General features: G+C 39.8%; 1 protein-coding gene across 3 annotated transcripts in view; it reads right to left on the reverse strand.

The window, feature by feature from the left end:
* Positions 1-14,858, reverse strand: part of REEP3 (receptor accessory protein 3) — a 181,746-nt gene that overhangs the window by 20,320 nt on the left and 146,568 nt on the right. For all 3 annotated transcript variants that reach the window (XM_073685399.1, XM_073685400.1, XM_073685398.1), the window contains one exon: positions 7,300-7,447. In XM_073685399.1, coding sequence (XP_073541500.1) covers positions 7,300-7,447 — 148 coding nt within the window. The remainder of the gene's footprint in view (positions 1-7,299; positions 7,448-14,858) is intronic.

Raw genomic sequence — 14,858 nt, forward strand, 5'->3', positions numbered from 1 at the left:
TCTAAGAAAAAAAAAACAGATTTTCAAATGAGAATTCTGAGTGAATTGAGGGGGGTCCATAGTTTGGGATTTCTACCAATTAGCAGGAGCAGGAATTGTGCTTCCTTCCCTGGTAGATAGGTGATATTAAGGACATAACATGGACATCACATTGACTAATGGTATAGCTTAATTACCCTATTTGGTGTCATTATTAGTTGATTAGACACACGTATGCAAATTATCCTGCCTTAGGTCCCTGCAACAGAAAAGCCTACTATCAATTTTTTGGGAGCCCTTCGAATAAAAAAGGATTGTAAATAGCAGACACCCCTTTAATTAACAACTCCTAGGAGTTCCTACAGCGTTAGGTGTAGACTGTTGTCATAGGGTCATGTTGCCGAACCATAGCTGGCTGTGCACATTAGATAGCCAGTGACCATAGGACAGATTCCCATCAAGGAAAATGCTTTCCTGTGTTCTTTAAGAGAAAGCAGCCGAAAGTCATCTGGGCGCAGCATGGCAATGTGTCAGGAGTTTAAATTCCAGCATCTGGATTCTTTTTTTATCCCAGTATTACCTGTCAGGGGGCAGTCACGATACCTTGATAAAAAGTAGATGGTTGGTCGATCCCAACTAAAATCCGCAGCTTTGGCCAACTTTTCTCTATAGAGTATGGATATCCAACATCGGGAGTACCGCAGTAGGACTAATGCCAATGGAGAAAGATTAGGAGCCACACAATATTCCAGTAATAACTCTGGATAAAAAGTGTTGTCATGGGGACACAAGCCTATTTTTAAAAGGAAGCTTGTAACTTATCAATAAAAAAAGGATTTCTATGTACAGGTTGCGAGAGTTCTCCACTAATGTCCAGTTTTGTGTCCGTTAAGACTTATGCTCTCAGTTGTACAACTGAGGTGCCATAATCAGACCGCCCCTCTGGTCCAGTACTGTGCCCCTCCCCCCAGGTCCAGTACTGTGCCCCTCCCTACTGTACCCCCCGTCCAGTACTGTACCCCCCCAGTCAAGTACTGTGCCCCCCACACACACCCAGTCTAGTACTGTGCCCCCAGCCCCAGGTCTTTCATGTGCTCTATACAAATCTTGAGAAAATGTGGAATAATCCATCAAACAGATGGAGCTTTTATGTCAATATGATATGTTAGTTTTGTAGGATTCATGGTGCCGACTGACTCTCTCATATATGAAACTATCCCTTTAAGTAAAATAAACATTTTTACAACACATTTCTGTTTGTATTGTCACAGTAAAAAATACAACCTACCAAGAACCACTAGGTGGCAGTAGCGGCATCCTACAATGTGCAGCCGACATCTGGGTTCCATTATTTCCTACTTCCCGTCTCTTTTCAAAACAAACCGTTCTACATCACAACTATGAACGCACAGATTATTATGAAACGTCCCAAATTATTTGGATTACAATAACCATCTGAATTTCGTATTCCTTGATGAAACGACCAGTCCCTGCGGTGAACATGAGAATTAGTTCGGACTTTTTCCATTACTAACACTCAGCTATTTACTGGTAATACCGTCTACAGTGACTAACTCTGAAAATCTAAAAATCTGTTTTATTTTATGGAAGCCTCAGATTTCTCAATTTGCAGAAATGTGGCGCTCGGCATGAGACTCTGAGCTGCTCCATTAAAATTCCTGGTAGACTGGCAGCGCATTGAGCATTGCAGTCATGTCGCCCAGCGCTGAACCATTTCCACACTACATGCTCAGAAATCTTTTTATCTTACTTTTTTTTTTATTTTTTATTCCTACTCGCTTATGAATTTACATCTTCTTCATTGTATTCCATCACCGTGAAGCTTGCTAGATAGGCTTAGTCAAGTGTCTGGGGAAAAATAGCAATATATCAGCCAGGCATAGTGCAAATGATGTGGAGATTAACGCACTGTGATTATATATTAGAAAGGAGGGCTTGGTTTTCCTGCAGCAGTAAAAGTTAGCTAGCCAGATAGCCACCAAAATGGGCCGTGCCACCTTTATATGCGCACACATCACACCGAGAAATAACTGGAGATGGCACAGACAGGTTCCCATAAATAACAGATCAACAGCCCCTATACCCACAAGGCGGTAATGAACCCGCAGTGTCTCGCCTGCTCCATTCACATAACATTTTTATTGCATCAATGTCTTTACAGAGACAAAATCTGATATTTTCCTCAAAAATTCCTATTTGAAATCCATTTTTTGTGTCTGTACACGTAGCAAATTATGGGCATCTTAAAAGGGATGAGTGACTCGGAAATGACCTATTGCTTAAATGTTCTTATGTTAAATGTATTTTAAAATGTTTGATAATGTTTCTTTATAATTTTTCATAGTGCTAATCTAAAACTTTAAAAAATATAATTAATCTTGCAATTTTCACACTGGCCACTAGGCCTAATATCCAACTCAAACTTCCTGTTTGCTTTTTTCTCTTCTGTCAGCAGCCTCATGTAAATAAACTGCACTAGGCTGGATCCCTTACTGGTGAAGTATTTTCTGCTCATGCTCTGATCTGGGCAAGGGATTTTGTGCAGGGATGGGGATTAGGCGAGCTGTGACATCACATATTCTGAATCGTGGATCTAGGGTCATCTACTGTATTTAAAGAAGTGTTATCCGTCATTGTACAGGAGGAGGAGGAGGCGAGCTGTGACATCACATTGTGAATGGTGGATTTAAAGTTATCTACTGTATTTAAAGAAGTGTTCTGTCATTGTACAGGAGGAGAAGGCAAGGTGTGACATCACATACTGTGAATGGTGAATTTAGTGTCAACTACTGTATATAGAGGTATTTTCTGTCATTGTACAGGAGGAGGTAAGCTGTGACATCACATACTGTAAATGGTGGATCTTGTGTTGTGTTATCTACTGTATACAGAGGTGTTATCTGTCATTGTACAGGAGAGAGAGAAGGCGAGCTGTGACATCACATACTGTGAATGGCGGATCTTGTCTTATCTACTGTATATAGAGGTGCTATTTGTCATTGTAGAGAAAGGGGAGGAGGCGAGCTTTGACATCACATACTGTGAAAGCTGGATCTTGTGTTAAATTAACACCACTATATACAGTAGATAAACACAAGATCCACCATTCACAACATGTGATATCACAGCTCACCTTCTTCTTCTCCTGTACAATGACATAACACATGTATATACAATAGATATCGGTCACTATAATTCTGCCTGTAATGGCAATGAGACTACTGCCAAGTCATCTGTATTACATAACAGGAACTTTAAGCATAATATCTGAAAATTAGACAAGATTTCTGTTTATTATGAAGATAGAGATATGGAATATTGACAAACATACGATTAAAAATATATTGAACATAAAAGCCTGATTAAAACAATAGGTCATTATCTCTGATAATACATTCCCTTTAAAAAAGGGAAAAAGGTAAATGCATCAAAAATATACACTGCTCAAAAAAATAAAGGGAACACTTAAACAACAGAATATAACTCCAAGTAGATCAAACTTCTGTGAAATCAAACTGTCCACTTAGGAAGCAACACTGATTGACAATCAATTTCACATGCTGTTGTGCAAATGGAATAGACAATAGATGGAAATTATTAGCAATTATCAAGACACACTCAATAAAGGAGTGGTTCTGCAGGTGGGGACCACAGACCACATCTCAGTACCAATGCTTTCTGGCTGATGTTTTGGTCACTTTTGAATGTTGGTTGTGCTTTCACACTTGACGGACTCTACAACCTACAGAAGTTGCTCAGGTAGTGCAGCTCATCCAGGATGGCACATTAATGCGAGCTGTGGCAAGAAGGTTTGCTGCATCTGTCAGCGTAGTGTCCAGAAGCTGGACATGCTACCAGGAGACAGGCCAGTACACCAGGAGACGTGGAGGGGGCCGTAGGAGGGCAACAACCCAGCAGCAGGACCGCTACCTCCGCATTTGTGCAAGGAGGAACAGGAGGAGCACTGCCAGAGCCCTGCCAAATGACCTCCAGCAGGCCACAAATGTGCATGTATCTGCACAAACGGTTAGAAACCGACTCCATGAGGGTGGTATGAGGGCCCGACGTCCACAGATGGGGGTTGTGCTAACAGCCCAACACCGTGCAGGACGCTTGGCATTTGCCACAGAAAACCAGGATTGGCAAAGTCGCCACTGGCGCCCTGTGCTCTTCACAGTTGAAAGCAGGTTCACACTGAGCACATGTGACAGACGTGACAGAGTCTGGAGACGCCGTGGAGAGCGATCTGCTGCCTGCAACATCCTTCAGCATGACCGATTTGGCAGTGGGTCAGTAATGGTGTGGGGTGGCATTTCTTTGGAGGGCCGCACAGCCCTCCATGTGATCGCCAGAGGTAGCCTGACTGCCATTAGGTACAGAGATGAGATCCTCAGACCCCTTGTGAGACCATATTCTGGTGCGGTTGGCCCTGGGTTCCTCCTAATGCAGGACAATGCCAGACCTCATGCGGCTGGAGTGTGTCAGCAGTTCCTGCAAGATGAAGGCATTGAAGCTATGGACTGGCCCGCCCGTTCCCCAGACCTGAATCCGATTGAGCACATCTGGGACATCATGTCTCGCTCCATCCACCGAAGTCACGCTTCACCACAGACTGTCCATGAGTTGGCGGATGCTTTAGTCCAGGTCTGGGAGGAGATCCCACAGGAGACCATCCACAACCTCAGCAGGAGCATGCCCAGGCGTTGTAGAGAGGTCATACAGGGACGTGGAGGCCACACACAATACTGAGCCTCATTTTGACTTGTTTTAAGGACATTACATCAAAGTTGGATGTGTTTTTCCACTTTAATTTTGGGGGTGACTCCAAATCCAGGCCTCCATTGGTTAATAAATGTGATTTCCATTGATGATTTTTGTGTGATTTTGTTGTCAGCACATTCAACTTTGTACAGAACAAAGTATTCAATGAGAATATTTCATTCATTCAGATATAGGATGTGTTATTTGAGTGTTCCTTTTATTTTTTTGAGCAGTGTAGTTAATTGGCTTGAAGAAGAGATACAAGGCTATCAAGTCACACTTCTAATCCTACTGTGCTGTTCCAGAAGTAGGACAAAATCTGATGGAAATTTCGCCATATGTGAAAGAAAAACTCCAAGTTATGGCCATCCAAATAGATCCCCATAATTCCCATCTCCAGAAATCTAGTACCCAGATCGTATTTTTCAAAAGAGGCATCCAAACGCCATTCTTGAATTTGTTTAATGAATTGTCTATCCCAATAGGACATGGCAGAGAGCACCAAAATCTCATTGCTTTTACAGTAAAGAACCCCCTTTCTATGAAGATGAAGCAAAACATAGCAAAGGTCAGGTCAATGAGACCCTTTCAAAATTGGACACGGCACTCGTGGTGTATATGGCTTGGTGCACAAGTGGGATCCAGCCCCATAACATAGCAAAGAGACTTGCCACTCAAAAATCATGAAAACTGTGTTTTATTTGTACAAGAACTCTACTAAATCAAACGTTTCCAATCTCATCCGACCTTCATCAGTAATACTGTGAAAAAGGACAAACAAAATTACATGAAACTTATTTTAATTTTGTTTGTCCAAGCAATCCACCAAATCAAACGTTTCGATCTTACCCAACTCCTCATTCTTCTTTATACAGAAGATAGTTCTTAGTGACATTGGCTGTATGTTTGAGGTCGTTCTTCTGCTACAAAATAAATTTGGAACTAATCAGATGGTACTGCATGATGGATAATTTATTTCTCAGCATTGAGAACTTCATGGGCAACATTGAAAACTCTAGACGTAGTGGTCGGCTAAGGAAACTTAGTGCAGCAGATGAAAGACACATCATGCTTACTTCCTTTCGAAATTAGAAGATGTCCAGCAGTGTCATCAGCTCAGAAATGGCAGTAACCAGTGAGATCCAGATAGACCCATCTACTGTTCAGAGAAGTCTGGCCAGAAGTGGTCTTCAGGGAAGAACTGCAGTCAAAAAGCAATACCTCCTATATCAAAACAAGGCCAAATGACTCAACTATGCACAAAAACATAAGAACTGGGATGCAGAAAAATGGCAGCAGGTGTTTTGAATTAATGAGTCAAAATATGAAATATTTGGCTGTAAAAGAAGGCAGTTTGACGCCGAATTGCTGTAGAGCTGTACAAAAATGAGTGTCTGGAGGAGACCGTGAAGCATGGTGAGGGTTCCTCCAAGTTTGGGGCTGCGTTTCAATAAATGAAGTTGGGGATTTGGTCAGGATTAATGATGTCCTCAATGATGTGAAATACAGGCAGATGCTTATCCATCATTCAATACCCCTAGTAGTACTTCAGGTTGGTTCAAAATTTATTCTGCATCAAGACAATGACTCCAAACATACAGCCAATGTCAATAAGATCTATCTTCAGAGTACAGAAGAACAAAGTCCTGGAAGTGATGTTATGGCCCCCACAGGGTCCTGATCTTTACAGCGTCCTTGTCTGGGATTTCACGAAGAGACAGAAGGATTTGAGCAAATTCTACATCCACAGAAGATTTGTGTGGTTAGTCCTTTAAGATGGTTTATAAAAAACCTCCTTGTAGAGTTCCTTCAAAAACTGCATACAAGTGTAGATCGAAGAATTGATGCTTTGATGGTGCTTTGAAGGTAAAGGCTGTTCGCACCAAAACATTGCTATGATTTTGTTTTCTCTTCTGTTTATTTTTATCAATTGACATATTGCACAGTGAATAAACTGTTGAAGGGAATCTGTCAGTAGGATCAACCCCCCCTAAGCCGTCTATATGGGCATGTAGGTCATAAAAAGTTGACTAAAACGATACCTTGTTATCAACGCTTTGATGTCTTATTCCTGAGAAATGTACTTTTTTCTTAATAAGTAAATGAGCTGTTAAGATCTATGTGCCGGGTACAGATCTCCCTGTGAACCTACCTCCAGTGATTATTTTAAATGAAAGGAGAGGAGGTACCAGTGTGAGACATGTAATAACTGACAGTCTGCTCTCCTGATCTACATGTTTCACGCTGATAACTCCCCCTTTCATTTACAATAAGCTCTGGAAGCAGATTCTCAGGGTGATCAGTGTCCGGCCCATAGATCTTACCTGCTCATTTGCATATAAGAAAAATGTGGATTTCTCTGGAACAAGATATCGGATCGCAGAGGTATCATTTTATTCAACTTTCTATGACCTACATGCCCATATAGACGGCTTCGAAGAGTTAATCCTATTGACAGACTCCCTTTAAAAAACATTCTTACTTTGTAGCATTTTTCCAGACTTGCCTAAAATTCTTTCACACTCTGGTATAACTTACCAGACCCTTCACCACCAGCGTTTTTAGGTTTCTTTTGTGCTTCAGGTAAAGACGGGAAGAGTCTGTTACTGACAGACTCATCTCCTTGTATTGCTGTCAAGTCATGCATACTGAAACTTCTAAGCCGTTCTGTAATAGCTCCTTGGCCCTGGGCAAGGACACAAAATAAAAAACACATGATATAAAATCTGCATTATGTCAATATATTTTTATTAAATACAAAGTGAAAAAAAGCCAACAAGTGCATTCATGGTTTTGTATAGCAGTATCCAAGTTGTGATTGGCACAAGAAAGTAATAATGGCGGTGAACAAAAATGGAAATTAGGGTGTTGTCATCAGGTAATACAAGCAATGTATCATAAATTGCCACAAAGTAAGTGTACAATTGTTAGAATTTCTATAGGTTACATTTTAACATTAAATGGGTATTCCCATATCAGGTCTATTTTTAGGAAAGAAAAGATTTTCTACTGCCTCTCTTACAGGAACACCCAAGCGAAAGCTGCTTCACTGTGTTAGTAAAGGACCTAGACTGGATCGTACAAAAAAAAAAAAAAAAAAGTATTCTCATTTTGGTGTTCCTTCAATGTCACGCAATAAGGTCCAGCACTTTAAGAGGTTGTCGGTTGAAAATCGGTTGTCGGTTGAAAATCTATCCACAGAATAGGTGTTAACTTGTTAAATCGGTGACGGTTCAACTGCTGGGATCCGCACTTATCAGTAGAATGCAAAACTTTTATCCCCGTTAGAATGGATTGTCAGCGCACATGCACATCCAACCCGCTGCTCCATTTTGTAGCGATGGTACACCTTCCCCATTAAAATTCTGTTCTAATGAACAGAGCAGGTCACAGCAATGGGACACTCACCGATCAGCAAGTTATCACCTATCCTCAGTATAGGCAATTCTCACTGGACATTCCTTTAACAGATACTCACCTACCCGACGGTTTGACACTCCTAAACAGGAAAAGAGACAGTTTCTTCCAGCTTGGACGAATATAAAGGCTGCAGCCGAGCAGAGGCCGCTTATCAGCTGCATAAGCCACGTGACATCCCCAGCTGGAAGAGGAAAAAGACTGAAAAGTGCAAACCAGCGACAGCGGTCCAGTAAGGGAGTACCCAATAAAAATTAGTAGTTCACAACTCCTTTAATGCAACACCTTTATAACTTTGGCAGTATATATATATATATTATATATATATATATATATATATATATATATATATATCTCTATCTTTATATCTATCTTTACTAGACTTGAACAGGACGATTTGCAGGACACTGATCCATCAGTAGTCCGTGTCCGCTGGACCATTGCACTTTTATCCTCCAGCTACCGGCCAGTATCCCCAGTGCCTCCTATGATCAGCAGACCTGGCACCACAACATCATGAGTGAGAAACGCTGCAAAAGATGACTACTAATCAACAGAGGCACCAGGGATGCCAGCAGGTAGGAGGAGGTTCACAGGGCTCTTGGTTTGGCAGCCAAGGACTACCAATGTGACCACTGAACCAGAGTCTTATGAATCTTTTTGCTCAATTATTTCTTACCTCTGCAATAAAACAAATTAGGCAAAATTATTATTAAATAGAAAGCAGAATTAAAGTTCCAGAGGGCAACAAACTAATTGTTTTCACAACCGAACTTGGTCAATTTGGTCTAGGCGATAAGGTCACATCTGAAGTCCATTTTTATCATGTTGCAGAGAAAAGCTTTGGCATTGCCCAATACAATCTCTTTTATGTCTGAGATCATCTTCTACCCTTCACCATATACTGGTCACATGTAATCAATATGATCGATCAATCGTCAAATCGAATGATCAAAGCTTACATATAGATCACTTCTACAAGTGTAGGCCAGATCCCAGCAATAATCCTTACATGCACATACAGCAGCACACGTGCCATTGCAAAGGCAAAAAACACCACTGTGGTTTATCACACCACAATAAAAAAGGAAAGCAAACAACACAAAGTCAAGGGAAAGCCACTGACACGCTGTAACAATATGCTTTACTTTCATTTACCAACGAATTTGGCAGGAAAACACTACTAGAGATTTATTTGAAATAAAAAAAAAAGTACATTAAAAATGGGGTGTCCGGTTTATTATAATTATATGTATAACTCGCTAATAAAAGAAGAAAAGAATGATATACAAAATATTATATTTTCACGGGCCTAAAATAGTCTCATTCATACTAATGTTATTAATCGTTTTCATCTAACCAGTTTCTCTGTTCAAGACATGTCAAGTTCCCAAAATTAAAATTTTTGTGGTTTGATGATGTTCCGACACAACCCTCCATGATTAAGAGCACTTTTTTCCCTCACCGGTGAGGAGGGCGGAGCTAGTGAATTAAAGGGGAGAAAGAGGGGGAAAAAAACTGTCTGGTGTGACAATTTTTTGAGTGAAAATGTCTAATAAACCTTAGGAAATACATGTAAAATTGTTTAGGGTGATTTCTTCAAAAATTTTTTAGAACCCCAGATACCAAATTTAACAGACGTAAAAAAAAAAAATGAAAATGTCAACACCTACTTGCCTATGCCAAGGGGCACTCGTTCAGTCCATTATTGTGTATGCAAACACAATGGGATCACGTTCCGTCATCTCCTGGACATATACTCCAGGCACGGAGTGAACATAGCCTCTAGCTGATGGCAAAGCAGCCATACAGTTCAGCATCTACGACTTTACATTTACACAATTTAGACATAATGACTGAATTACAGTAGGTATGGCGATTTTCTTTCATGGCACTATAATACATGACGAGACCCCGTTGCCACGTTTCCAACTTTCAATGTCTTGCTAGCCTTAATGTTCCTGAATGAGCTAGATTATAGTTAATACAGGATACAGAACACAAACAAATTAAGCTAAATTATTCATTTGCATTCAGAGCCCAGTAACATGCGGCACAATATACGGCGACAGCTGCAGATGTAGAATGAAGTAGGAGTGGGAGTAGAGGGGGTGCAAATAACCTGGAATACAATTAAGTGATGTCGAGACAGAAAGAGGGATGTCTGGTTTTTACAGAACTACACGGCACTACTGAAAGGGCCATCGAGGGCAAATGTTTTGTTTTCCCATTTGCTTTCATGTTTACTTAGAGATTTATTCGTCTAAGGACGCCTGATTCAGGTTTGTGCATTTAGCTATGAACCCACCGGTTTTAAAAGTAATGCAAATTGCAGGAAATTCAACGAGCAATCGCTATTATACCTTTCACAAAGCATTTCATTTTAGAAAGCTACAGATCCAAAGCTAAAAGTCTGTATTATACTGAACCGTCATCGCTCATCTGCTGGAAACAACTCATTGACTTACAGGTGATCAATATACTCTCCCTATTCTCCCGGCGACTGTACTTTTATGGAGATTTGGACATTTGCAAAATTCTAGCGACTGCAATTTAAAAAGGAAAAATAATATATTTTTCTGGATTCAGCTAGTCATGATTCAAAGGGCAAGTCTTAGGGAAAAGAGAAAAAAAATAGAGTTTAATGACACCCTTAATGACAAGTTTGTGAAAGTCATTTTTTGTGACAAAAAGGCTGCATTTTAAGTTTACGTAGGGTCCTAGTACACTAAAACAACAAAAAAAAATCATCTTGAAAATTCCTGCCTCTCTACTCCCGGTCTCCTTTCCTTCCAAAGTGGTCAGCACATGACAGCTGTAGCCAACTGCTGCGGCCACTTATTGACCGACTGGAAGGAGATAAAAAAAAGAATCTGAGTATAAGCCATCTCAAATGTACCACATTTGTAAAGCTAAAAGGGAATCTGTCAGCAGGTTATGTAATCTGAGAACAGCATGATGTAGGGGCAAGAACCCAGATACCAGCAATGTATCACTTACTGGGCTTCTTGCTGTCATTTTGATTAAAAAAAAAAACACTATTTTCTTTGCTGCAGATCTACCAGTTCTGTGAATGCTAAGCCCTGTATAACCCCGCCTACACCTCTGATTGGCAGTTGTATACACTCTGCATAGGCAGAAAATTGCTAAACTGTGGGGACGCGGTTACACAAAGCATGACGACATCACGGCACGAAACAACTAGTCCTCTAGTGATAATCTCCTGCTGCTATAAGAGAGATATTATTGAAACAATAACACACAGCCCAGTAAGTGACATCGCTGGAATCAAGGGCTCTGTCCCTACATTATGCTGCTCTTAAGATTACATAGCAAAAAAACTGCTGACAGATTCCTTTTAAAGAAAAAGATGGAAAACCTCTTAAGTTCCACTTTGCATTCACTGACTCATTAACAATTCTGACTAGCTATCCAATACATATCACTGCTCAATTTGGTTTATTTTCTGAATATTCATAAAAAAAGGTCTAAATGAAGCTAAAAAGGATGACTTGTAGGGATCTGTTCACATCATGTAGCAATGAAGTCCATTGGCAACTGCCGCTGTTTATTGTGTGACAGATCAGGTACAGAGTCGCTATGTAAGGTCACTGCCCCACTATCAGTATTTGGTCAGTATTCGGTCAGTATTTTTTCTCAGTAGTGGGAGCCAAAACCAGGTGAGGAACAATCAGAGAAAAGGTCTAATAGAAACAAGTCACCAATTCTGCATTTATCACCCACTCCTGAGAAAAAATACTGACAGTTGGGCCATCGTCTAAGAAAACACATTATACTATAAACCTAGGAGGTGAAGACAATGTGGATAAAAACTCTCAAAAGTGAAATGAGCTGCAATACCAGACACAGCACATGGAAGAGTGGCACTGGCACAAAAACAAGCATACCTCTTTGATAGGGTGGTACAGGATTAGAAAAGCATGCTGACTTCCTTCCAGAAATAGTGCCAAGTCTGTCCTCAGGTTGTGTCTGGTACTGCAGCTCAGGACCATTAAATTCAAAAGAGCAGAGATGCAAAACTAGTAGAATATCTAAGAATCCCGAGGCACCAGGGAACAATCCTTAGAGAGTTGGATTTTTATTTCATAGTATTAAAACAAAAAAAAGAAAATCACAAAAATAGGAAGACAAGGCAACGTTTCGGCCATATCTGGCCATTCAGCCGGCATCATTTTTAAGGCTTATCCTCTGGATTCTTGGATATTCTACTGGTTTTGGGCCTAGTGGGAGGCCCTACTGAGCAAGCACAGAATGTATCAATGGGGCATGGGACGTGGACACTGAATTAGGTGAGATGCAAAACCAGACAAAGCCCGTGGACAAGTATCTGGCGCTTTCTGGAATAAAGCCACCATGGCAAACCACTAAATCCAAGGATTTCTAGATAAATTGTTAGCTGGAAAAGCAAACACTGTTTTTTATTTAAATTCAGCCTTGTGATTCTATTTAATTAAGCATCAGTGGGCGAGGTAGAAAATAACAGGCTGCCACCTGACATTTAGAGTCCAATTTCTGTAATTTGCTAATAAATGAGTCATTTTCAATTACAAGGTGTCTGCGTTCTGCATGTAATGCAATACAATACAATACATGAGGGCGACGCTGTGCTTTTGAGCGCTCCCTTGTACTAATATGGTTCGTATTTTGGCCCCTGCATAGTGCAGACTCCCTGCCATTACTAAGACTCGGCCGGCCGTGGAAGTCGGTGGTGATGGGTATATTCCAAAGTGGCATGTCCATCTAGATATATGGTAATAAAACAACTGCAAACAGTATATTAAAAACATTATGAAAAATATCACGTAGCCACAAAATTAGCGGCAATTAGGTTTTTTGTTGTTTTTTTTTTTTAACTACCAACTTCATATACAGAAAATAAAAGCAAAACGTATTCTAGATTTTAATGAGAAGCTGAGGTCAAGTTATTTTTCATGTGTTAATTGCTTGTTCAATTCATTTATAATAATGTGCTACCTAATTTTGGACTATACATACATATAGTACAGACCAAAAGTTTGGACACACCTTCTCATTTAAAGATTTTTCTGTATTTTCATGACTTTGAAAATTGTACATTCACACTGAAGGCATGAAAACTATGAATTAACACATGTGGAATTATATACTTAACAAAAAAGTGTGAAACAACTGAAAATATGTCTTATACTACCTCTTGAAGCTCATCAAGAGAATGCCAAGAGTGTGCAAAGCAGTCATCAAAGCAAAAGGTGGCTACTTTGAAGAACCTAGAATATAAGACATATTTTCAGTTGTTTCACACTTTTTTGTTAAGTATATAATTCCACATGTGTTAATTCATAGTTTTGATGCCTTCAGTGTGAATGTACAATTTTCAAAGTCATGAAAATACAGAAAAATCTTTAAATGTGTGTCCAAACTTTTGGTCTGTACTGTATATATATATATACACATACATACATATATATATATATATATATATATATATATATATATATATATATATATATATATATATATATATATATATATATATATATATATATATATATATATATATATATATATTACACGCACACATATACATATATTCATTCATTCATTTATATTTACATGTACAGTCTTGTATTTTAGTAAGCCACTGGTAGTAGGTTAAACCACGCTACAGAGGACTGGTAAGCGGATATGCCATGCTCGGGGATTGTGACCATTTACCTTCACTTGATTGAAGGAGAACAGTAGATAGATTGCTGAATGAATATTACCCAAGGGCAGCAAAAATGAGAAAAAGAGAAAAAGTCATTTAATAAGGAAGGATTCCCAGATCAACTACCAATTCGACAAACATTTTCCCCTACAAGCTGTGCAGATGACCTTTCCATTCCACCACTGGGCGGACATCTGCTGGACTCCTCGGTGGCTTGACCACGTGTCCTATTAATTGGCTGTCTCATCCCGAATATAAAACCAAGACTTGTATATTGAGATCTTACAGCTTGTTTCTACACAGTGAGACTTTTATTTTATAGCATAACAACAATTGATTGATTTCAGAGCCTACGATTACTACTAAGAGATAATTGCCCACCCAACGTCTAATACTCAAATTTATGTGACCTGCACTATCTTTCTCTGAAAAATAGATGGGAACCCCTAAATTCAGTTGGTGACTAGCTGATATGGGACTTTTCAAAAACGGTGTCCAGGTGATGGGGTAAAAGGTTTCTATTTTTTACTTGCAGAACGGATAAGAGACAGCCATGCTGTCAGACAGCCATCACTCCCGACTCCCCCATACACAGGCGCTAGGTGAAACATTCATGCGTTTCCTACAGAAAGAAAAGAGTAAGCCGCTGCAACACAACCCTGGCAGCAGATTATTTCCCTTGAAAACAAAAAGGAATGGGTGATCTTTCTCTTTCCCAAGATCATCTGTCGCGGGGGTGAGGCCCCAATAGACATCAGATTGTCGGCTGATCCTGTTGTAATCAGTGACTTTGAACGACCATATTGAAGGTAGTAAATCAGGACCAGTCCAACTTAACGAATAACCATCATTTTAATTTTGACTTCATACATCAATAGTACACGTGAACATAAGAATCTTTTGCAATATATCACAACAGAGAAATCTGCTTCTTTCTCCTCATGGATTGATAATTTATTTTTAATATTCTCCA

The sequence above is a fragment of the Phyllobates terribilis genome, unplaced genomic scaffold (assembly GCF_046119375.1).
Source record: "Phyllobates terribilis strain yellow unplaced genomic scaffold, ASM4611937v1 Scaffold_5__5_contigs__length_657084704, whole genome shotgun sequence".
Taxonomy (NCBI): domain Eukaryota; kingdom Metazoa; phylum Chordata; class Amphibia; order Anura; family Dendrobatidae; genus Phyllobates; species Phyllobates terribilis.